The 25,810-nt window shown below is 45.4% G+C and overlaps 1 protein-coding gene across 1 annotated transcript in view; it reads right to left on the bottom strand.

Annotated features, from left to right (window-relative positions):
- Positions 1–2,797: 2,797 nt before the first annotated feature.
- Positions 2,798–25,810, bottom strand: part of FGF13 (fibroblast growth factor 13) — a 78,611-nt gene continuing 55,598 nt past the window's right edge. Inside the window, exons 4-5 of the mRNA XM_075538791.1 lie at positions 5,198–5,396; positions 2,798–3,878 (exon numbers count right to left, since the gene is read on the bottom strand). Of these exons, the coding sequence (XP_075394906.1) occupies positions 3,742–3,878; positions 5,198–5,396 (336 nt within the window). The 3' untranslated portion in view covers positions 2,798–3,741. The remainder of the gene's footprint in view (positions 3,879–5,197; positions 5,397–25,810) is intronic.

The following is a 25,810-nucleotide window of genomic DNA, read 5'->3' on the forward strand; positions in this document are numbered from 1 at the left end:
TTTTCCCCGTGATGTCAGCATGTCTTCCATTACTAAAAACATGCTATTAAAAAAATCAATACAGAACAGAATTCATCTATGAAGGGTTAACATGAGGCTTTTTAGAATTCAAAGTACCAGTCAATTGCAGAACCCCTGTGGATTCACAGAGTACCTTCTAGAGCAGTGGTTCGCAACCTGTGGGTCGTGATCCCTTTGGGGGTCGAACAACCCTTTCACAGGGGTCGCCTAAGACCATCGGAAAGCACATAAATATTTCACAATGTATAATTACATACTGTTTTGTGATTAATTACTATACTTTAATTATGTTCAATTTTTAACAATGAAAATACATCCTGTTTATCAGATATTTACATTGTAATTCATAACAGTAGCAAAATGACAGTTATGAAGTAGCAATGCAAATAATTTAATGGTTGGGGGTCACCACATGGGGAACTGTATTAAAGAGTCACGGCATTAGGAAGGCTGAGAACCACTGATCTATAGGGTTTTGGACTTGTGTATCTTTACAGAAGCTGACACATATGTTAAATCTCCAGGAGGGAAATTCTTCATGCCAAGTATGGTTTCCAGGACCAGCAGCTTCAGCATCATCCGGAAACCCACTAGAAATGCAAAATTTGCTGGTCATTCTGCTGTGTGCTACAGTTTCAGAGCCACTAGTGTTTGCCGTGTTTCCCAAAGCTGTTTTGTGTAACTTCTTTGCTATTTTCCTTTCATCAAGTACGATTGAGAACATGGGCTGAAAAATGCCGCTGAAGGGGTGTGTGTGTGTGTGTGTGTGTGTGTGCGTGCGCGCGCTTGCTTGTGCTCAGGCGATGCAGGCATGTCAAGAGCATCACTTGGCCATTTCTTTGAGGATTATTTACTGATGGATTTATTTCAGTACCACCTGCATTTAAAAATAATTTGAGACAGCTCAAAAACAAACAAAAACCAAAAAAAAAAAAAACAATGCTTGGGTGTAGATTCTTCCTGCGCACTTTGGCCCATGCCTATTTGAACCAGGTTTACATGCGACACCAATGTGCTTATTTGCTCAATCCCAGCAGACCAAGTGCTGGATGAAAAAAGTGAGCATATTTCATGAAAATATTCAATACACCAACTTTTAAGCCCTTAGTGCAAGAGGGAGGCAAAGAACTGCTGTTTTCTGTTGGTTGAATAGAAATAAGATTCCAAAGCAGAGGGGTCGGGGTTTTTGAGTCTAAAACAAATGCATTGCTGTCGAATCCATTTGAGTCATGGAAACCTTGTGTGCTTCAAAGGCGAACCGGCTCCCTAGGTTTTCCTGGTGGCTAATCTTTCTTGCAAGCTGTGTGGGTGAGTTCAAACCGACAATTTCCAATTAGTAGTCGTTCGGCGAGTAACCATTCGCACCGCCCAGGGACTCCGTGAGGAGGGTTTACTGGTGTCCACCACCTGCTTCATGGGCTTTTGGTCACAGTATGAACCAAGTGACAGCTACACCTCCTTTAGGTGTGCTTTTAGGGCTCAAGCGGGATGCGGGCTCGAATCCAAAGGTGATGGGGTAGGATTGGACTGGGCTGGGTTAGGATTTTGTGTGGATACCCTGTTCCTTCTTTCTTTTTGAAAACTTATGATTCGGGTGCTGGTTTATAAAGCAGATCATCAGTATTCCGTTCAACCATCCATACACATTTTGTTTCACCTTGTGGCTTACCATCTCAGGGAGCCGTCACTTCCCCTTCTGAATCCTGCCTTTGGGAAAAGCTGTCCTTTTGATGTTAAATGGTTTATTATTAGATGTGCAAAGCCCCCCACACCCTCATGTTATTGTCCTCCTTTTAGAGCTATCTATTGTTTGGCTGTAAACTGAGTCAGGAGTGTGAGTTCATTTCCAGAGCTGAGCCGTGATTAAGGGTCATGGTCCCGGAGCTTCACGAGTCTCTATGTGACCAGCAAGCCGGGTCTCTTCTAAGATTTTGAGTTTTGCTCCACATTGTCCTCCCACTCCATCCAGGCCCTTCTGAAGCAATCCCTTTCAGAAGCGCCTGCTCTTTCATAAAACGACTGCTCCAGAGCCTTTCTTGTTGGCTACCAACAGTTTGGGAGCAGCTATAGAAGAGCCATCAACATAAAAAAAGGTGTCCATTTTCCAGAGGTGGCCAGGACTTTAAACATCCTTTAGCTCCCATGTCCTCACGCTACAGGAAAGGGTGTGAGACTGAAGAGGGAAAGTGACTGTGTGACTGGCAGGGAAAAGACGAGAACGTCAGGCTCAGCTGTGTATTTGGTTATCGAGCGGAAATGAAAATGCCCCTTTGGATCTGAAGTCCAAGTTCATATGTAAGGCTGGCCAACAGATTACCCGAGGAAAGGTGCCTTGTTGTCATCCTGCAGTGTTTCACTCCAGTTCTTACTCCCGCCCTGCCGCATAATGGACACTCAAGAAAGACAGATTGAAGGGGTGTTCTTTGAATGAATATAAAGAGTTTATTCGGTGCGTATTTGGGTATACAACAACAAATATTAAACAACTTTTTTTTTTACTTTTTGTGTACAGAACAGAAAACTGCCTGTACATGCTATGTCCACTTTGGGAACACAGATTTTAACAAGTATTAATGCACAAAATCTTACATATCATGCAACTCTATGCCAAGATTCCAACTTTCTTCCATGCAACAGATATGAAGATCTAAATGGAAACCTAGCTAAGTCTTAAACACTTTTCCAATAGCAGGTATAAGTATATGTTGTTTAGGGGTAACCAATCTTAACATCTCCTTGAACACAATAGTCACGTGCCAAATACAATGACAGAAGGACTCATACATATGCAGATAAGACATTGCTTATTTGAACAACACAAAAGACAACACTACACTTCCACAGATCTTGTCTTTGCACGAGAAGCCACAATAGTTTAAACATGATACACAAATGGAATTAAGAGAAATCTACACTTGAAGATACTCTTCTTCATCTGAAGTGATCTGTACTGACTGGGGTTGGCAACACTACTCAGTTTCTACACACAAAGTACGGCACAAGAACTTGACCAAGAAACTACGAATCTAAGAACAAACAGATAAACAAATTGGTAAAGTCACACAAACACTGTTACCTTGAGCCTGAGATGCCAATTCCTATTCAACCCTGAATTTGGTTGATTTGGATTAAGAGACACAGAGTCAATAGAACCATTGAATTTCAGAAAGCATAAAGTTGCACTACACTAAAGTGAAGAATACATTGGAATCAAGCGTATATAGAAAACATGAAGCCAAGAAAACAGCACGGCTCACAGAAATGTCTTTGCCCTACAAAACATGTAAGCAGTTAACTTTGTTTTTTTTTTTGTGTGTGTGTGTGTGTGTGTGTGTGTGTCTGAAGAGCAATTGTGGTCTTTTACCTTTTCTTGGTTAGAGAGCAAATTTGTATCAGCAAGAGTGCTGTGAAAATGGTTTCGGTGTGTCGTCCCTCCCCCAAAGCATAGGTGAGATCATGAGAAAATGGGACAGTCCTTCTCCCGGATTGAGTTCACTGTTAATAGGCTTGGCATTCTTTGGCACAAGCTCGGTCTAATGAGAGGGGGGCTTACGTATCAATGCTATGAAGGGCTAGTGACAGACAGTATCGTGGACTCTGCCTGTTTGTTTGGTAAATGTCAAGGACAAATTTGAACTTCAGGGTGAAGGACTGCTAGAAGAATTCAACAGCACCTGGAGGTGAGGTTCTGTTACAGAGCCCGTGTTTTGCCCTCACTGGCTACGTTGATTCATTGTGGCTCATGGATTTGCCTCCGTTCAGCACGCCGGAGACACTTCTGCTCTTGGTGGGGGTCCCACTTCCGGATCGGGAGAATTCCGTGAGGTCATGCAGGGACGGCTCCTTGTACATGGCCACTGAAAAACACAGAAAGACAGCATGAAAGGTCATGGAGTGGGACCGCCTCACGCCCATGCTCCTTGTTGGGCTTCTATGCTCCCAGGCAAACATTAAAATGCAGCTTTCAGCAACTGAGCAGCGAGTGGACTCAATCGGATTAAGCAAAATCTGGTCTTGGTGCAGTCGTGTGTGGAGAATTCTAATGTCTAGCTTCTATCACTAATGGCTATACATAAGAGGATTAATGAAAAATGCTTTTAGAAGTTTAATTAGGATCAAGAGCATACAGGGCAAAGCAAATATGAAAGTTTTAAAACATTATAGAACACTGATTTCTATCATACTGTAACATGAAACGCTCTAAGAGTCAAAGTATTAGCACAATTCTCAATTCCAGAAACGGTAAATACCGTTCTGGTTGCTGTAAAAAAAAGCCACATTAGCAATACATGTCTGAGGCACTGAGTGTGCTCCATTCTGTTCCATGTGCCTGATGTGCACTATCTCACTTAATGCACCCAGCAAGCCTGCATTGCTGATGCTCTTATCCCCAGTGTATAGAGGAAGGACTCAAGGTGTACAAAAACAAACAAGAAACTGCAAACTCACTGCCATTGAATAGATGCCGACTCACAGCGCCTCACTTTAGTATGTGATGAAGATCCAAGCTCAAAACTGTGTTCTAAAATACAGTGATAGGCTGATGTGAACGAGGCCGTTGGCCCCAACTAGAGGCCCCGAATCCAACCCCAGATGGGTAATTTTTTGGCAGCTTGTTTCTTTTCTTATTTTTCCACTGTCTTCTCTGTCTGCTTGGAAAAGCAGGAAGATATTAAGTACAGCTTACAGTCTACTCCCTGCGCTTCTCCCCTCCAGTCCTCTCTTGGTTACTATTCGGCTACTATTGATGGAAGTATGAAGCATCGAGGGGAAAATACGGCTGGAATCACATGGATGGGCCCTTCGTGAGCTCCAAGAAGCTTTCTGCTAAGTGTTCAGTGCGTACAGTTGAGCATCTACTGTTCCTGTCTAGGGACCATTCTGTCAGCATTTGGAGGTCTTGGCAGTGCCCAGTTAGCAAATAAGATACTTGCACCCAATCAAGGTGTTATCCTGCGTACCATGGAACTTCAAGAGCAATTGGTGGGCAGTACAAACATTAAAATCTAAAGACAGGACAGCAATCTCAATATGATCCTGTTTTAGTGGCCTTCAAAATGCTACATTTGTGTCTAAAATGCCTTCCCATGGCAGAATTATGCGTCCCTGTCTGAAGCATGAGCAAGACTGCACGAGAAGGAGGACCCCATGCCAATGGCCACGTCATCCAGCTTACCTTTCAGTGGTTTGGGCAGAAAGTGCGCTGCGGGCTTATTCTTCTTCACATGGTTGCCTTTCATAATCTCCCCTTCTTTGTTCAGCCCCAGGTACCACCCTCGGCCCGACTGCTGCTGACGGTATATCATGGACGAGTACGTCACATAATAATTCTCAAACACCGATTCTTTGAATTTACACTCAGGTGTGAAATGCTCCTGCAAGACAAAGAACACCACATGTCCTCGTTGGACTGTCCCATACAAGTGACGGGCTCCTGACCCACTAGGTGGCTTCCGAAAAGCAAAACCAGAAACACCACCACAATTCTTCATTTTAAAAATCATTTTAATAGGGGCTCATACAACTCTTATCACAATCCATACATACATCAATTGTGTAAAGCACATCTGTACATCCATTTGTCCTCATCATTCTCAAAACATTTGCTCTCCACTTAAGCCCTTTGCATCAGGTCCTCTTTTTTCCACTCCCTCCCCTCTCCCCCTCCCTCATGATCCCTTGATAATTTATAAATTATTATATTATCATATCTTTCCCTGTCCGACGTCTCTCTTCTCCCCCTTTTGTTGTCCGTCCCCCGGGGAGGAGGTCACATGTAGCTCCTTGTAATCGGTTCCCTCTTTCCACTCCACCCACTCCCTCTACCCTCCTAGTATCGCCCCTCACACCCCTGGTCCCGAAGGTATCATTTCAAACCCCTTCCTTGGAAAGTTACTTGGTATCCTGTAAAGCCACATACAAATGACCAAGCCAAATGGACAGATTTTAAGCTGGCTGTCGGGCACAAAGGAGCAGGCCGTTCCATGGAAGGTGAATGTGGCGTTCCGCGTGACCGCGGTGCCAATGAAACAGTTCAACCCCACAACCCAAGACCAAATCAGACGAAACAGCTGCCACTTGACTCAGGCTGAGCCCAAGTGCAGGAAGGAGGGCTCCCAAAAGTTCACAGAAACAATTCTGCTCTCCTTTCTTTCCGTTTGCCACACATTTTTCAAGCCCCCTAGTATAAGAACAGAGCTGGGTTGTACAGCGTTCCCAGTGCTTGATGTCTCAGAAGTAGAGCACCCAGACTTTCTGTGGGGGCACCTCTGGGTGGAATGCTGCTAATCCACTGGGGCTGTAACAAGGGATCCATTTTGATAATACCCCGAAAGCTGATCATATTCTGCAAAATTTGTGAAAGAAAATATTCTCAAAACGACAGCAAGGTTTCTGGGACAGGAGTTGTTTAGGAACAATTTTTTACTAACTCCAACTTCCTCTATTTCCATGTCTGCCGGGGTTCAGAGAAATTCACACTCTGACATCAGCTGAAGCCTTCTCAGTCATTCAGCAACGAAGCAGCTATTCTCTGCGACAGCCTTTAGCATGTGGGCAATTTTCTTTCTTTCTGGGAAGTAGCCATGTTTACATGTAAAACTCAGTGGTATTAATTATGGTTGCCATATTAAACAATCATCAATGATATCCATTTCCACATTTTTTATCACCCTTACCAGAAGCTCTGTGCCCCTTGAACAGTAACTCCCAGTTTTCCCCTTGCTCCAGCTGTGCGACCACTGAGAAGTTTTGTTCTCAATGCATTTGCCTATTGTAGACCTTGTATTTCATATAGGTGGTTTCTAATACTAGGTGATCATTTGTGACTGATTTTTTTCATGCAGCATATTTTCAAGGTTCATCCCTGTTCTGGCGTGTACCAAAGCTTCATTTGTCTTTATGACTGAATAATATTTCAAAGTATGAATAAACATTGTGTTTACCCCATCCTCTGATGATGGACATTTATGCGGATTCCACCTTTGGGCTAGTGTGATGACCAGCGTTTCAGTGAACGGTGGGGTACAGATTGTTTGCATTTCCCACATTAAATTCCTCTGGGTATGTACTTAGACATGGAATTGCTAGATTGCCTAGTAATTCTATGTTTGACTTTCGGGGAAGCCCACACATTGTTTTCTCTGCTAGCTGGATCTTTTCACTGTCCTATTAGCAATGGATGAGGGCAGCCATTTCTCTGCACCCACATGTACACTCCCTATGTGGGCATTCGAGACGCGAGAAAAGCTAAGCTGTGTCTACAGAGACATCTGACTGGAAGTCTCCATATCTCCTCTACCAACAAGGAGCCGTTGAACAGAACATCCCTGCCATGTTTGAGCAAGGAAATGACTATTTACGAAAAAGGGGGGGGGAGCAGGAGGGTGGATTTGAATTTTGTTAAGAGTCAGAGACCACGTTTGAAAAGAGATCTGGTGAAATGGGTCTAATGGTCAAGGTGGCTGACTGACTACAAACTGGGGGGCTGGGAACCTAGCGTATCCCAAGGCACAAGAGGATTGCCTGAAATGTCTTATGTGATAGCAGAGGCGGTTCATTCAATCAACAAGCATTTTCTGAGGAATGTCCATGCTTGGGTGGTATGAGCAATTCAGATAAGGAGGGTGCATCTTCAGAAAGCTTACTGTGCATTTGCAGGAGGAAGACATGTACTCCAGTGACGAGGCCACAGGTGTGGGAGGCATACAGGAGCTGTTATGTGAAGAGGGAGGAGGCCAGGCTTCCTTTGACTGGGGAGGACTTCACAGAGAGGACGTCATTTCTATGAAGCCCTGAAGGATTCCAACCCACGTAGGAATTCCACAGAGAGCAAAAGTGAAGACTATGATTGTGCTGGTAGAGAGCCACAGTCTCACTGGGTCACTACCTCCATCTTTTCTGTCTCTGTAATCAGAAGCCGTCATCCTGGTAACTGCTCACACTTCCATTTCAGAGGACCCATACGCTTATTTCCCTGCTCGGCCCCTCAGGATCCATAGCCTGGACCATTCATCATCATTGCCACTTCTCTAGCTTGTGTTCTTCTGGCCTCTGCTTTGCACTGCTGCCATGCCCTCCCCATGGTGCCCTCCTTTTCTGCTGGCTGATTGGTCTTCTTAAAGCACAGCGCCTCTATTCAGGAACTTGTGATGGTTTCAGTTGCCAAGTGAAGGTTTTGTTGGCAAACAGCTCTATGTGGCACTGACAATTTCCCATGCAGTCACTATTGTGTCTGGATCCTCATCCTCCACCAGAGAACGTTTGGTCCTTTCCCAAACCAAACTCACTCTTCTCAAGTCCACGCTGTCTCACTGACAGGACAGAGTAGAACTTTCCCTGGGGTTTTCCAAGACTGTGACTATGAATGGAGTAGAAACCCTCATCTTTCTCCCTTGGAGCAGCTGATGGGTTCAAACTGCTGAACTGCCAGTTAGTAGCCCAACATGGAACCCACTCTGCCCCCACGACACCCTTTCCAGATGCCATTTATTCTCTTCATTCAGCATGCCATGCTTCTGTCCGTCTACTGGCTGGTTTCCCCCTCCTCTCTCAAAGCCAAATCTCACTTCCTGTGGGAACAAACATGATGTCCCCATGCAAAATGGATCGCATCTGTGATTGCACAATCTGTGCGCCCACAAATGCTCTATGCGTCTTAGATGCACACAGGATTGGCTCCGAATGGTAGGGGAAGTGACTTCTTTACTTTAGCTCCCTCCTTCGCCTCCAGAAAGGGGTAGTCGTATTGCCAAGCACATGGCTCAAATGATTGTAAAATTGGAATTTCAGAGCTGCCAATGTTAGAAATTTCAGAATAAACCAGTAAAAAAAGGTCTGCGGTGAATATTCCTTTAAGGCTTAGAATAAAGTCAGGTGGATCATATTTTTCACAAATGACAGTCATACCACAGGATGGCGTGGAAATGATGGACTCATGTTTAAAAGTGCTTGCACAGTGCATATGCGCATATAAAGTGCCAGTCTCGCGATATTTCTAGAAGTGAATTTTTGCCTCTTTCATCCTCAAGCATATATTCTTTAAAATGTATGTGTCTAATCAAGGTATAAGCCATGGTAAAAAAGTCAAGGCTTGCATTTAATAGGACCCTGGTAACCTGAAAACAAACAATGGACACAGGTTTCTGGCTCTGGAGCAGTTTGTGGCTGGGTTGTTGAGTGGTGGGGTATTCAGCCCTGAAGACAAGAAGAGGGTCTTTCTGGTCACACACGAAGCTGGGTAGCAGAATGGCACGGGGATGACTCACTCACCCTGCTCAGAGCCCACCTAGTCTGATCAAGGGATGAGCAGCACCTCTGCATGTTCCATGCCTCCTGCCTGTCCCCTTGTGCCTGGGAGACGACAGCAGCCTGAGTGTGTTGGATGGGCTGGAAAGTGGGGTGGGATGTGCCCTGCCTGGCTGGCCTCCCCAGTCTGCGGAGTGCAGACCCATGAACAGCTGGGGCCGAAAAAGTGAGTTCTACCTGTCCTGGCGAAAGAATTTGCAGAACAGGGAAGAAATCCTGTCAAGCAAGGGCTGCTTCAGAAACCAACAGTTATAGACTGTATCTACTCAAGTATAAGGCAACCTGAATATCAGCTGAGGCACCTAATGTTACCACAAAAACTGCATTAAATATGTGCTGAAAAATTCGGCTTATACACGAGTATATACGGTACTCCTATGTTTAGGGCAGCAATTTCTATAGCACAAAAAGACGGAAAGAACCAAGAACCCCTTCTGTGGAGGAATGGATAAAGAAATTGACACGTGCACACAATGGAATATGGTGCATCCTTCAGAAGCAATGATGAGTCTGTCACGCACCTCATGCCACGGACTACACTGGGGAACATCAGGCTCAGCCAAAGCAATCTCTCTCCGAAAGATAATATTTCATGAGTACAATTATTATAAAGGGCAAAAGAGAAGGAAAATATCATTTTCACACTAGAGGAAAAGACTGAAGATTCTGAGGAGACCAGGGCTGGAGGGAGTGGGGGTAGAAAGAAGGGAGAGGAAGAAAGGGGCAGGGAGGGAAGGAGGACCGGAGGGTAGGAAAAAAAGAGGAGGAGAAGAACTCTGCTGGGGTGCTCTCAAAGGCTGCGACGTTTCTCTCATTTTCACTATTTTCTTTTCATTTTATTTTTCTCATTTTTCCCCTTTTATTTATGTAATACCAATTCATACAAAGAACATTCACTATGTAATTGCATCAGAGCAAGGGACAGCATCCCCATAATGACACCCCACTATCACGTGAAAATAATGAAAAGGAGAGAAACATCATGGTCTTAGAGACGCCGCCACCCCGCAGTCCTTCCCCAAACCCGAACAGACATGTATCATATACATCCGAGTATAAGCTAACCCGAGTATTAGCCGAGGCCCCTAATTTTACCACAAAAAAACACATTAAGAATGTGCTAAACAACTCAGCTTATACACAAGTATATATGGAGTGGTTGTAAAAGGCAGAGAAATAAAATGGACTTAAATTCTTTTGTAACACACAAGCTGGTTTCAAAGGGACATAAAAGAAATGCAAGGGCAGACTGGGAAGGTCTGCAGTTGGGAATCACACCTCCATACAGCAGGTACCAAATGAAGGCTTCACCGGAAATCCATTGGAAACAGAGGGGCGGCGTTGGGGTGGGGGGAAGCTACCAGCCTGTCTTATCAAAAGATTGGTATAAAGAATGATAAAAAATAAAGAATATGAAATGAAATATGTTAAAAATAAAGTATGGCAATGTAAGTAAATATGAGGAAAATATCGCTAAAGCACGCTTCTGACAACAGTGCGGGGCGGTAGAGGTTACACAGTACGCAAAGCATGTAATGGCACGTGACAACCGCATAGCAATATGGTATTTGGAAGGAGGCTGTCAGCCCCTGGAGAGAACCCGAAGACAGGACTGAATGTCGGTGGTGAATAACGTGGTAGCAGCAATGCTAGGAGGAGAAAAAACTTGGCAATTGTTACAACTATTGAAAATGGCAAGGGAGGACTCAATGAACCGAAAGCTCTGTCACATCCTGGCAATTTCTTAGTCATCGCCGCTAAATTTGGACTCAAAAGCTCCGTAGAGAGGGAGGCAGATGAGGCCAAAAAAAGAAGATGGAAGCAACCACAGGAGTGCTCTGTTCTCTGTGTGTGACACCGGCATCCTTCCCAGTGTAGGGCAGAGTAGGCAGACAGGGCTTGATTTCTATCAAACGTGGAGAAAGGCAAGCATCCCACGAATACAAGAAGGGCCGCCAAAGTAGCAGGCGTGCAAAGCGATCTCTCCTTCTTTTTCTGCTGTGGTTCGCAGAGCTTAGAGAAACTGGAGTGGACCCAAACCAGGAAAGCCCTACTCAGGAGGCCAGTTTGACGGATGCCAAAGCACCTCCTCCCTTTGATTGATCTGCAGATCATCATGAGTGCTCTTGAAGAAGGCTCCATCGTGGCCTTGACACGTACAGGAGGCAGCACTCATGGTGCTAAGTATTTAATAGTCACTGGATACAAATCTATTAGAACGAATGGAAAAGCTATTGAGCCTTCCCTGCACAGCCACTAAGAAATTACTGGGCAGGAGTATCAAAAGAAAAGATGTGTTAGCGCTTATAATCCTCATATGCATCCATTTCTCTTAAAAGTTATTTACCACTCTGGCATTTCTGCACTTTTTCCCCAAGGGAGTAACATCTTTAGAGATGATGAGGTAATCAGACGGTCTCTAAAATATCTTCTCTAAGAAATCGCTTTCTTTCTACTTCAAGTTCAAAATTTTTTTTTGTTTTTTAGTGAATATCGAACCTTTCACCTAAGGACTCCATGGCAGTGAGTTAAAGGGATCAGTCTCTAGATATGGAAAGGAAGAACATGTATCTATATACTGTGAGTGGATCCAGAATTGAAATGCACCCCACTGATTTAGCAATTTCCTCACTTAAGTCAAGAAAGGAAACCGACTGCTGGAGAGTCGATGTGGATACTCATGGCAACCACACAGAGAACCATGTCCCATCGTTGTTCCGGAAATAGATCACTTGGCCTTTTTGTGGACTTGAACGGCAAACCACTCCGAGTTTCCACTCACACAACAGGGAGAAACAATGACTTGAGGGCAGCAGTATGAATGACGCCAAGAAAACATTGGACGCCTTCAACGTCAGGTTAATACCACATATTAGGGATTATCGACTGCCAGCTGCCCTGATTAGACTTCCACACAGACTGTGGAAGGGCTGAGGAGCAAAGTCAGCAAAGCTGGACATCTGTAAATCACCTCCCATGGTGTGCCAGGAAATGTCTGCCCCAAAACGAAAGGTTTCCAGTCTTTGTAAATTGCTGAGGGGAGCCTCAAAGCCCAATGGTAGTCAACTGGACACCCCTTACTGAGGGGCTGTGGGGAAGAGATGAACCAGGCAGGGTGCAGGGTAGCAACGATGAAACATATAATTTTCCTCTTGTTCTTAAATGCTCCCCACCACATCGTGATCCCAATTCTACCTTACAAATCTGGCTAGACCAGAGGATGTACACTGGTACAGATGGGAACTGGAAACACAGGGAATCCAGGACAGATGACTCCTCCAGGACCAGTGGTGAGAGTGGCGATGCCTGGAGGGTGGAGACAATTTAGGGTACAAAGGGGGAACTGATGACAAGAATCTATGTATGGCCTCCTCCCTGAGGGAGGGACAGCAGAGAAGAAGGCGGGGGAAGACGTCAGACAGTGTAATATATAACAAAATAATAATTTATGAATGATGAAGGGTTCATGAGGTGGGGGAGTAGGGAAAGGGGGGGAAATGAGCAGCAGATAGTAAGGGCTCAAGTAGAAAGCAAATGTTTTGAGAAGGATGATGGCAACAAATGTACATATGTTCTTGACACAATGGATGTATGTATGGATTGTGATAGGAATTTTATGAGCCCCCAATAAAATGATTTTAAAAATTGCTGCTCAGTTAAGGTTGCCAGAAATAACACTGCTCTGGGGTGGTGTCCCCTGGAACCGAGGGTAAAGCACAGAGATGGAGTGGGGCTTCTCTGACCTTCTGGAACTGGAACCAGATCAGAAGTGTGGACAGTCATGGTGGCTTCCCTGACGGGAGCCGACGAAGGGCCGGGCCACTCCCTAGATGATGTGTGGCTATAAGCCGGTAGCTGAAAAGATAGCTGCATACTATGATGCCTTTGGCGCTTTCAAATGCACCTGCAGCACCAAAGCGGGCATACCAGGTCTCAGTGTGTCAAAGGTGTAAGCTGGCAAACGTGGGCTTTCCAAACCAGCTTTCAGACCTTTAGCTTTCCAGCTAAAGCACCACAGGTGCAGTGGGGGCTTTCATTTGAGTCCAACTCTCAGCAGGATGGGAAGTTTTGAGGATTGCCAGATAGACTCTCCTTGTCTCCTTTCAACACTGCTCTGAAAATAGTTTGTAAACAAGCCAGACTGCTTCCCACACATCTAGGGAGAGCCACAGACCCTACCAAAGTTGTCCACATATAAGATGACCACGCTAAGTCACCTAGGCTGTTGAACAAGGCCTGTGATAATAGCATTACTCATTGAGTACCACATCCAACATACGAGGGGCCTTCAAAAGGGTCATGGAAAAAGGGAATGAAAAGATAGTGGTACTTTTTTCTACAAATCCTTTGAGGTCCACCCCCATATGCATATATTACATCGTGCTTTTCATTCTGTCTTATTCATCACAGAACACAGAAGCAGAGGCAACAAGTATATGGATATTTGAGTGGGCCTAGAAAGAAAATGTTACAATGAACCTGGTAACACACGATTTCCTTTTGTCAGCGGGCTCTCTACACACAATTTAACTCACCCCTTCCTTCAATCCTCCCACTTCCCTTTCTTCCCCTCCTCTCTTCTGGCCACATTTTTAGTAGCCTGTTCACCTTACTAATTCAACAATGCCTGCCATTACCACGATTCACTCCTCAAAATCAGACCCCTGTCCTGAAGACTATGAAGTTCTTCATGGAAAGTTAGCAGGTTTTTTAAACAGCACTGATGTGGGTAATGTGAACTAGGCCCCAGTCGGATGCAAATCAAATGCAGATGAAAATTAGATTATTAACGGTTTTAAAAAGTAGCATCTTAAAACACACATCATACCCATGAGAGTGACACTTTAACTTAACTTCTCTAAACAGTATTTCCCTCAAGGATTCCAAAATCTAGGTCTAATTATTATATCCGGGAATTTGTTGTTCTCTCTCAGAGCATTGGATGTGAACAAGCTTCTTTATTATTAAGACCAAATCATGGGAAGCAATAGGTTGAGGGAGGAAGAGGGTATCAACAGGCACTCAATGCACCATAACTAAGCAATATTAGAAATTCATGATCAATAGCATATGGTTTGTGCACTTGAAAACACTGTAGACTAGGAGATGCTTGAGGGCAGCTCCTAGCACAAGCATTGACTTGAAGTAAGTGATCAACATACATCTGAGGAAATGGAAGAATAGAAGAACATGGGGGGGGGGAGCAAACATGAGATTATAGCTTCTAAGTGAATAGAAGGCTGCTTTACTGTAGAGACACGACAAGACAGAACTCACCTAAGAGAGCAGGAATAGATGACAAGAGAAAGTCAATTTAAATAATGAGAAAGAGGGGATTGGGTGATTGAGAGAGAGAATGAATGACGGACTGACTGATGGCAGGGCAGTGATTTTGTTTTCTTGATAAGGCTTTTCCAGTAGAGTCTTTAATTCCCACCAAAGGGCTTTAACTTGGTGGGTCTGACTCAGAGAAAAGTGAGGGAACATGCTGACTGCTGACTGGATTCCATTGTGAGTGATGATAATGCTCTAGCTGTGAGCGATTGCTAACAGGGGTTAATTGTCATTGCCCAAACTTGGAAATCTAATGAGGAGATTGGTCAATGTTCTCAATCTGCTAGGTATTAAATGAGCCTTTCAGGAGCAGAGAGAGCACACTACCATCAAGAAAAAAGAGCCAGGCATAGAGTGCATCCTTTGGATCCCATGATCCCCAAGCACTGAGCCTTCTCAAACAAGGGACAGAAAGTCGTGACACTAGAGAAACTGCAGAGGCTCAGAGCAGAACCAAAAGCACGAGACAAAGCAGTGGACTTTCTGTCCTATGGAGCAAGTAAAGCTCAATGCCTTCTGGCAAGAGGCTGCTTGCTAAGGGGGATGTTTCCAGGCACTTACGTGGGAGACATAGTTCAGCACTGAACTAGAGCTGAGTGTTTACAGGTGAGGCTTATGGTAGAGCTATGTGCTCTCTGGGCATTCGTCTGAGCTCTGCAAGAGCTTTATTACATTGCCCAAACAGTGCAGTGGCCAAGGGGCCACGGGGCTGAGAGACTAAGGACCAAAGAGAAGCCCGCCTTATGCCTGGGAAGAGGCTATGCTGACGGAAGAACTGTGTCTTAAGCATTTCTGATATTAAATTGTAACCTGTTAACATCACCAATAAAGTCTAGACTGAATGTGGCCATTGCAATGAATTAAAAACTCAGCAGGGAAGCAGAGTGCCTTGGGAGAGACAGTTGGTGTCAAATTGATAAAAGGTTGGAGGGTACTGGCCTGTTCTCTGTCCCTTCACCTTTCCCTTCATAAAGCCACAGGAGGGCAGATTTGATGCATGCTTTTGCATCAATTTTTCTGGTCGGGGCAGGGCTTTCTCTGGGCCTGAGCCTTTGGGCCTGAGCCTTTGGGCCTGGTCTCTGCCCTGCTTGGGCAATGTTACAAAGCTGTAAGGCTGCTAATAAATGTTCAAAGAGCATATCACTCTGCTTGAACACACTCAGCTCCAGGCCGTGGTTAGCAAACTCAGCGCATCCAATTAAGTGTCCAAAGGCACCCTACTTCGTCAGCCAGTCTCCTGGTCCAAAGGACTCAGATTTACTTGCTTTGTGGCTAGATAGTTCATCCCTCTGTCTCTGTTCCAATGCATGGTTCTGCTGTTGCTCCTCTGGTGTCACTGTTTTCACTTGGATCAAGCAGGTTCTAATGGTAGGAAGCTTGGGATCAAAGTAATGAGCTCCACACCTGACTCTTCTTTTTTTTGAGTGTACATATAATCCCCTCCTGTAATAGCTGTTCCCCCCAAAACCAAAAACCAAACTCCTTGCCCTTGAGTCGATGCTGACGCACAGTGACCCTATACGGCAGGGTGAAACTGTCCCTGTGAGTTTCTGAAACTGGAAAATCTTTACCATTTTGAGGGGAATCAAGATAGGGGAGTGCACTGGACTTAAAGTGTAATCCACGTGCACTCCTATTTTGGGCAGAATTCCTATTTGCAACAAAGTCCTGTCTTTCTCTCCCGAAGCATCTTGTGGTTTCAAACTGTTGACCTTGCAGTTTGAAACCCATTATGTAACCACTACACGACCAGGGCTCCTGGTTTTATTCCCAGCCAGATGGAAATCACAATGAATTCTGTTAACACTCACTCTTGCCGAATCATAGAATCTAGTTAGAATTTCTCCCTGGCTTCTTACCCAGACCCATCAGGAAAACAGGTCGTCTGGTGAGAGTAACAAAGCTAAGGTTCTTCAGCCATTTTAACAAGTTCACGGCATTGCACAGGTCAAGGAAATCAGTACAAAAGACTTAAATTCTCTTTCCTGTTCAGGGTTTATTCTTCAGTGTGGCATGATCTCCCAAAGGCCAACAGAAATGGTGGGCCTGAGCTTTGTTGCAAATAGGAATTCTGCCCAAATTAGGAGTGCACGTGGATTATACTTTATGTTCAATGCACTCCCCTATCTTGATTCCCCCAAAATGGTTTTGCCTCTTCTCGTGCATGTTGAACTGGAAAAGGCAAGGTCAGCAGTTTAGAACTGCTCCACAGGAGACAGATGAGGCTTTCAACTCCTGTAGAGAGTTAGGGTTTCAGTACCCACAGGGACAGCTGGACTCTGTCCTATAGGGGCGCTCTGAGTCAGAATGGACTCCATGGCAATTGAGTTTGTTTTTCTGGGAGTTGGTGCAATGAGCTGAAAAAGCTGCTGTCTTTCAAAGTTCTTGAAAATCCACTGCAGGCATTCCCATGCACAATATGACTTAAAATGCACAGTAAGATGGGCAATGGGGAGGCTGGTGAGGGGAGATGCCGGGCAGTGTAAGATAAGATAAAATAATTATTTATAAACTATTAAGGGACCGGGGGGAAGAGGGGAGCGGGGAGGGTGGGGGAGGGAAAAAAAAAGGAAACCGAGCTGATTCCAGGAACCCTAGTGGATGGCGAATTTTGAGAATGACGAGGGCAACGAATGTATAAGGGGGCTTTGCTCAATTGATGTATGTATGGATTGTGATAAGAGTTGTATGAGCCCCAATAAAAAGATTTATTAATTAAAGATGATTAAAAAAGAAAAAAGTGCCCAGTAAACAAATATACACATGTGCCTGACACAATGGATGCATGTATGGATTGTGATAAGAGCTCTATGAGTCTTCAATAAAATGATTTTAAAAATTCAATGCGTAGGAGAAGAAAATGTTCTGAAATTGATTTATGGCAATATTTGTACGACTCTTCTTTAATATGATTGAATGATTAAATTGGATGGTATGTGAACTGTATACTAATAAAACTTTTTTTAAAAGGAAAAAAGTGTCTGGTAATTAGCAACCATTTATAAGAAAGAGAAAAGCAAATTATAACTGTGAATAGGCACATGGGACTATTCTTCCCCACTACCGTATCTACTTGTGTATAAGCCGACCCGAGTATCAGCTGAGGCACCTAATTTTACCACAAAAATGTCCTGAAAAACCTCGGCTTATGCATGAGTATATGCAGTAGTTACAATACAATTTCTTAGGATTTTTATATTACAAAAAGGAGAAACATTAAGGGGCCTGTCAAGCAATGGCCGGTTGAAAAGAGAGTAGACACAGATATGGCTAGACTCCTAGTTTAGGCCTGGAGTTTGCACTGCCCTGCTCTGGGTTTTCATCTATTCCAACAGAGGTCTTCATTTCATCTCACCAGATGCTCCTTAGCAAGAAGATGGTGCTTTGGACATGCTTTGTGGAGGGACAAGTGCCTGGGCAAGGACATCATGGTTGGTAGAGGATCAGCCAAACAGACCACTGTCGCATCGATGGCTTGACAATGTAGCAGAAGCGCTTGTGAGGGAGGCGCGGGACAGGGCCGTGCTGGGACAGGGCAGTGCTTCCCGCTGTTGAACAGGAGGTTGCCCTGAGGGGTAGCCTGACCTCGAGGACCCCAACAACAGTCTTGACAATAGCCGACTCAGACTATCAAATGTTACAAGTAATTTGTTTACCAAACACATTGAAATGAGCTCGACCAGAGGACGAGAACAAATACCCTCAGATACACTGCAGCCCTCTTAGGGAGGCCAAGAGGACTGATTTTTGTTGTGACAAGATAATTGCATGGTTCAAAAGCCTCAGTCAGCAACAAGCCTGGTTAGCAAAGGCATCTTGAAATGGAAGTAACTTCTTGAGATTCACGGCACATAAAAGGGGTAGGGCCCACGGCTTCAATCCTGTGTAATTGGTCAAAGACAGTGTCAGGGTGATACAAATATTCTAGAGGACAGCAGATTGTTTAGGCAATTTGATTCTATAACAGAAGACTTGCTTCATTGTATATATTGTAACCCAAATACACGGATGAGTCTCCCCGCCCCAAGAATATTATTTCTCTAAAGTAAAAAAAAATCTAATTATTTGTGGGGGTACCTGTACTGCTTTATACACTGTCCTTTTCTTAGAGTTAGTTTTATCTGTGTCCTCAAAGTGAATCAAACATACCGTATCTACTTGAGTATCGGCTGACCTGAACATCAGCCCAGGCACCTAATTGTACCACAAGAACTGCAGTGCACAATGCGCTGAAAACCTCGGCTTATACACGAGTGTATACGGTAATAAAATAGGATTTGTGAAAATCAATCTTTCTGGGTTTTGACCAGTGCTGAAAACTACTCACTGGGCAAACGTTTTCGGTTACTCTAAAGCTTCTCCCCCTGGGGCAGTCGTGTGTAAGAACTTCAGAGTGGGGTCAAAACCTACCTGCTAAGACAGCAGCAGCACAAGGTTAGTAGGTGGAACCTTTTAGAAGAGCGGCTGAAAACAGCTGCCTGAGCAGCCCTAGACTGGGAGCTCGGAAAAGCTTCCCAGAAATCCAAGACAGGATGGTGCAGAGGAGAGAAGTCCTTTCCTTGTAAATAAACTACAAAGCTCTGACAAGGTAGGTAGCTTATTAAAAAGAACATCCCACTCAGCTGGGGCCATGCGGTACTCTAGGGCCTCGGGAAGTTCGGAGGGTCATACTTTTGCTTTTAGTTGGATAGCAGTTGTCTTACATTGGATGGGCTCGTTCTCTGCAGAAGAAATCACTTCCAATAACCAGGGGTCTGTACCTGTGGAGATTTTCAAAGGAGATTTTATCTTTCTCTTTACCCGCACAGGTAGGCATGTGAGACTAGACAACAGGGACTGTGCAGATGGAAGTTCATCATGCACGCTGTCCACTGCAAACATAAACCCTAGACCACTAGGGCCAGGGGCAAAGGCCTCACCTGTTAATCAAGGGTCCATCGGGTGTCACTGAGGGGAGAATACAACCAGGTGCTTCTGGGAAAGGGCGTGACCTTTCTTTTAAAGCAAATGCATCTTGACTCTCACCTGCCCCTTAACGGAAGTGAACGAGATGATGCTTGGAGCAGTCATTTGTCTCCAGTTTGAATGAAGTCAGTTCCTTAATTTAAGAATCCCATGGAAAAATGCATTCTCAATGTACGGAGAACCTACTATACTATGTGCCAGGCACTGAGTCAGGTCTATTGTAGATCTAATGATCTGATTTATTCTTGACAGCAATTCTCTATAATAATCTGGTGGACCTGGCTCCTCCTGGCCTCAGAGGTGACCTTTCAGATGAGAAACCCAAGAGAAGCCATTGCAGGTGTGCCTTAGACAAAACCCCCACAGCAGTCCTACAGGGCAACATAGAATAACTCCATGGGGTTTTTCCGGCTGTAAATTTCTATAGAAGTAAACTGCCTCATCTTTCTCCTACAGAGTGACTGGTGGGTTTGAACTGCCTTCTTGTTAGCAGCTGAGAGCTTGATCCGTGACCCACCAACGCTCTTGAATCAGGTGATAAAAATTCTCTTCACCAAATTAGTTTCTACATTTGCAGAAGGTTCAGCCGACCCCCTTTGAATGAAGTCCCTGGGTGATATAAAGCATCGTTGCCAAACTTATTTGGTCTACTGCCCCCTTTTCAGAAAAACAAAAGGAAAACTCAGTGGCCCGCTGGCAGTGGAAACCTTTTGTGCTATAGCCCAGGATCCAGGATACAGAGTAGGTATCGGCTTTTGCAACCCCTCCTGCAGTGCTCCAGCGCTGCCTCCCGCCCCCAAGGAAGAGAATCACCCACTTTGGGAAACGCTGTTATAGACTACGCTCAGCGGCTAACTAAATGGTCAGAGGTTCTAGTCCACCAAGGGACACCTCAGAAGAAAGGACTGGCCATCCACTTCCAAAAACGTCAGCCGAGTTCTACTCTGACAGGTGCAGCGTCATTAGAAGCTTGATGGGAACTGCCTTTTCACCTGGTCCCTTTGAATGCGGAAAGGCTCTGCCCCAACTGGGCCCCTCTACTTTCTGGCTTTGGGTATGGGACCATTTGCAGGTGCAGCCCATGCTGTCCCTCTGGGAGGACTGCGCAGGGCAGGGCAAGCAGCTGGCTCAGTGGGCATGCTCAACCACCACCTTGAAGCGGGCGAAAATTCCCCATGGTCAGAGAAAGGTGCCCTGGTGGCACCGTGGTAAAGGGCTTCGCTCTTCACACAAAGGTCGGTGGTTCAAACCCACCTGCCACTGTGCATTGGCAGGCATGGCTGCCTGCTTTCCATCTAGGCGACAACCTTTAGGGAGCTGCTCAACTCAGTCCTGGAGCAGGGACTCCATGGCTGTGGTGGTGGGGGTGGGGGGGGTTGGCATTTGTCAAACAAAGGTATGGAGCGTCCGCCATGACTTCTGCAAGAGGCTATGGTGGCAGCCCAGATTCCTATTCAAGGGGACCAATACATGAGCTTTCCATCTGGGCAGGAAAACGTCCTCTGATTCTAAAGTTGGAATTACTATAATGTGTATCAGGAAACCCACGCGCCACTCAGGGGGTTTGTGGGCGATTCCAATAACGACACAGACACGTCTCATTTGACACCCAAAAGGACGACACTAGTCCCTCACTCCTTCGGTTCGAACCCACTGTCTCCCTAGCTCCATGTTCAGAATGGAGGTGATTAGTAACAAAAATCGTGAAAACGCTGAGAGTGCCTTATGTCGAAACAGTGCCTGCATTTAAAAGTTTTCTACACCTGTTTAAACAACTATGGCACTCCAGTGACACTTAATAATGACAACGAGAACAAGAGAATTCACGGATGATTCTGGCTTTTCCCCCACGCCCGCCTCTCTCGCTAAAGGCTTTGCTTTAGGAGCTGAGAAATGATACTAGAGGCAGGTGCTCGTAAGCTGGCATCACAGTGCAGCGTGTTTGCCGGGGAAGGGACCCGGGGCAAGACAGCCGCTTCTCTGCAATGGCACCACACAGCATGGATGTAAGGCCACCTGGTCCCTCCGAGATGCTGCCCGCCATCAGAACCCAGCAGCCCTTGCCTCGCCCTTGGTTCCAGAAGGGAACAGAGCCCAGCCAGCCAGCAGGCCACCCAGCCTGTGGTGCTCGCTGGCAGACCAGGCAGCTTTCCTTCTGGTTCTCTTAGGGAAACATCGCGACTGAACATCCACCTTGACTAGGCCCGGGAAAACTCACTCTTCGACTGCACATGCTTTGCTACTGAGCCCGCACATTTTCATCCTCTGTCGCTCTCGGGTGATCTTCTCTCTGATCCAACAGATTTTTCAGAATGGCCCCAGAGCACGTTTGCATCAGGCCTCTTTCAGTGCAGCCATGGGAAAGAAGTAGAAAGAGACATATACACCAATTGGATGGCAATCTGTGTGTGTGCGCGAACATGTGCATGAGTGTGTGTGTGTGTGTGTGTGTGTGTGTGTGTGAGAGAGAGAGAGAGAGAGAGAGAGAGAGAGAGAGAGAGAGAGAGAGAGAGAGAGAGAGAGAGAGAGAGAGATATCAGGGAGTGAGAACTGAAAAACAGAAGGGAAAGGTGCTTTGGGAGATGTCTCTTCTCCTTTCCTCAGCCAACTCCCAGCCATGCCTGGAGCTGAGACACAGATTTAGGCCACCACCTGGGACCACTTCTTTTCTCTGGGAAAGTAGTGTCTGCACAACAGCTAGAGGGAGGGATGCAGGGGGCTTTCCCGGGAGGTGGGAAATGCTCATCCACCTCTAAGGGGGGATAAAAACGCCCATAGAAATCGGGTCTCAAGCCATTGGGGAGAGGGGTGGAAAGTCCTCTCCAAGTTCGTTACATCAGAAAACTAAGAACTATGCAAGTAACTCTCCGGAAGCACTGTGTCTTTTCACAGGAGCAATAGAATATTTAGGGTTCCTTGGTGGTGTAGTGGTTATGCATTGGGCTGTCATCTACATGGCCTATAGTTCGAAACCACCAGCCACTCCTTGGGCAAAAGACAGGGCTTCCCACTCCCATAAACAGTTACAGTCTTGGAAAACCAAAGAGGGATCGCTGTGATTGGGCATGGACTCCATGGCAGTGGATTGTTTTGTTTTTTAGTAGACCACTTAGATCCAACGTTTCTCAACCTGTGGGTCACGACCCCTTTGGGGGTCGAATTACCCTTTCACAGGGGTCACCCTATTCAGAATAGTAGCAAAATGATAGTGATGAAGTAGCAATGAAAATAATTTTATGGTTGAGGGTCACCACCACATGAGGAACTGTATTAAAGGGCCACAGCATTAGGAAGGTTGAGAACCACTGGCGTAGACAAATACCTGGCCCCAGTTCACATCTGGGCCTTCAGTAGTTTCCTGAAGGATGGTCACATTAAGAAAAAACATGGATTCTTTTAAAAAGAGGCCTTTGATGGCATTTACATTTCGGAAAGGGGCAAAGTACTATTTGGCTTATCAAACTAGACAATGTCAAATTTGAAATATCTGCTCCCAAAGTGCACGCCTGCCGTGGAAGACACAACAATATACACTCTAAGGCTGTGTGAGAAAGAATTTTGTGCCACTATTTCCTAATACGGATCATTTTCCGCTTTCAATTTCCACAGGGTAGTTGGTTACAGCATTTGCATGAAAATGCAAAATGCATAAATTATCCCTGCAGGGAGCACTTAAAACTTAAGGTAATTATATAGCAAAGAAACGGGTTTCAAACGAACTCAAACAAAATAACCAGTAAGTCTACAGTTCCCCCTTTGGAAGGATGATTATTCCCTTGCCCGTGTTCCCCACCACTACCACGCCCTCTCCTTACAATTACATTCATATGATCAATTCTGACTTTGTTCTTTCGCCATCAAACTCTTACAGCTGGCTCTGAAAATTTGCATTCTGTAAAAGCGGAACTAGACAGCTAGTAGAGTTGAATTCCCCAGTGATAGTCATGCTGTGAACAGAACCATAACATTCCCGTAATATATCTTACCACTGCACTTTTATACCAAACATGCATCCAAATCAACGCCTTTTTCTTTTTTAACATCCCTCCTGCTCAGAATCTTTTAATGGCTCCTCGTTGCCTACAGGAGTAAATCCCAACTCCCTGGCTTGGCCTTCAAGCTCCTCCGCAATCTCAGACGGGCTCTCTAACAACTCTCGCAGGAAATTCGTCCACCCCAGGCAGAATGAATGGCTGGGTCTTTTCCAACCCAATGCTTGTGTTACAAAAGCCGGGGTGTTCGCTGTGCTTAGAGTCCTGATCCGCTCTCCAGACCAGGGGGAAGGCATAAAAAAACCTTTCCCCAAATGCTTTTCATATTCTCTACATCATCGTGCTATCTGGAACAGCGATGAAGTGCTGTGGTCTCTCACGGCGATTTAGCGGGCAATGCATCTGCATAGACAGAACCAGGGTAGTGCAGGGAGTTCAGGGGTTGGCCACTGAAGAAAGAGTCAGCAGTTCAAACCACAGGCTGCTCCGCTTGAGCAAGATGAGGCTTTCTCCTCCCGTAAAGATTTACAGCCCTCGGAAACCGTAGGGGGAAATTTTACTCTGTCCTTTAGGGTCTCTCTAGGTGGGCATTGACTGGGCAGACCTGGGCTTGGTCTGGGTACTTGCGCAGGGGCTGCCACCATAGATACCATCCTTTGGGGATCACTGCATTATAATAAGTGACACCTCTTCTTCCCAAGGCACGCACACAGAGAGAGGCTGAAGGCAACATGTCACAGAGACCTCTAGGCTCCACTTCGGCTTCAATGTGAAAAAGGGGAAAGAAATTGTATCTGAGCAGAAGGAAGCTAAATTATTTATCTCATACTAATGTTTACCAGATGGTTGGTGATGAAAAGTCTATACTGGCAAGTCTGCTGTACATATTATGTTAAAGATAATCAGGGGCGGAAAAATTTTAAGTGTTCACAATGCATATTTTTAAAATTTTGGGACCATTTTCATTTTTTTTAAATTTCATGGTTCACACTGATTTCATACAGGGACTCTTTTGGAGCAGGCGACTGGCACATAAGAAATCCTGATCATCAACTCATTTTAAGTTGCATTGTTTCTTCATGAGTCACACCGCAGGTGTGCTGGCTTCTCTTTTAGAATCTTTGGAATAGACTACATGTCGCAGGTTTGTCACACGATCTTCCTCAACACCAAACCAAGAAGCAAAGCCATTCTCATCCCGTTGGCTCTGATGGAAAGCGACACTAGAGGACAGAACAGATTTGCCTCCAGGGCTGTAATCATTGTGGAAGAGACAGCCACATCTTGCTTCTATGGACTTGCTGAAGGTTTCACACCACTACTATTTCCGTTAGCAGTCAAGTCCTCAACGTCTGTGCCACGAGACATACTTGTCTCAATATCATCAGGGTATAACCCATGCTCCTTCCCTCGAGACTAAGGGAAGGACACTGTCCTTCTGGAAGACTGCGGTCCTCAGAATTATGCTTTCCCACTCAGTTTCCCAACTAGCCACATGTCAACTTCCCAGCTAAAATGAAATAAGCCATGGGAAGTGCAGTGACTGTCAAGGAGACACGACACGGCAGACTTATCCTTGTTCCTCTTCCACCCAAGCTTGGTCCCAGGGGGAGGGCTGTGTGGCTTCAATATGCAATTCCTTCCCCTTCCAGCCACGAATCTTTTCCCCCTTTGCTTGGAAGCCCACCTGGTTCTCTGACTGCCTCTCCGACCCTAGGTTGAGAAGGAAGAAACCGTATCACCACACCATGGCAAGTCACATCATTGCCCCGGGAATCACAGCACCAGTTGCCTGGGTGCTCTTTCGGAACCTCTCGGGGATGCAGTAAATGTTTAGGAACCACAGTAGGCATGTGATTCACTGTGCTGGTTGGTCCTGAAGACCACCTGTTTAGATCACCTAGCTAGTCCGAACTGCACTCCAAATGCAGCAGGCACGAGCTCTGGCATGTGCACAAGGACTGGCTTAAGTAGAGAATCACAGGGCCTCCTGTGTGCTGCTCGAGCTTCTCTGTGAAGCATCTTTATCTGATGTTATTGCTTTGTAGCACGTGCACTGTCACCTCTGACTGACTTAACCAAGACCGGTGATTCTATGTGGCACTTTCAAGGATTTGTCACATTCAGATGGACAGAGGTTTCTTGAGCATCTCTCTGTGTACGACTTTTTCTAAAGTGGCTGCTGATACCCG

Source organism: Tenrec ecaudatus, chromosome X (assembly GCF_050624435.1).
Source record: "Tenrec ecaudatus isolate mTenEca1 chromosome X, mTenEca1.hap1, whole genome shotgun sequence".
In the NCBI taxonomy this organism is placed as follows: domain Eukaryota; kingdom Metazoa; phylum Chordata; class Mammalia; order Afrosoricida; family Tenrecidae; genus Tenrec; species Tenrec ecaudatus.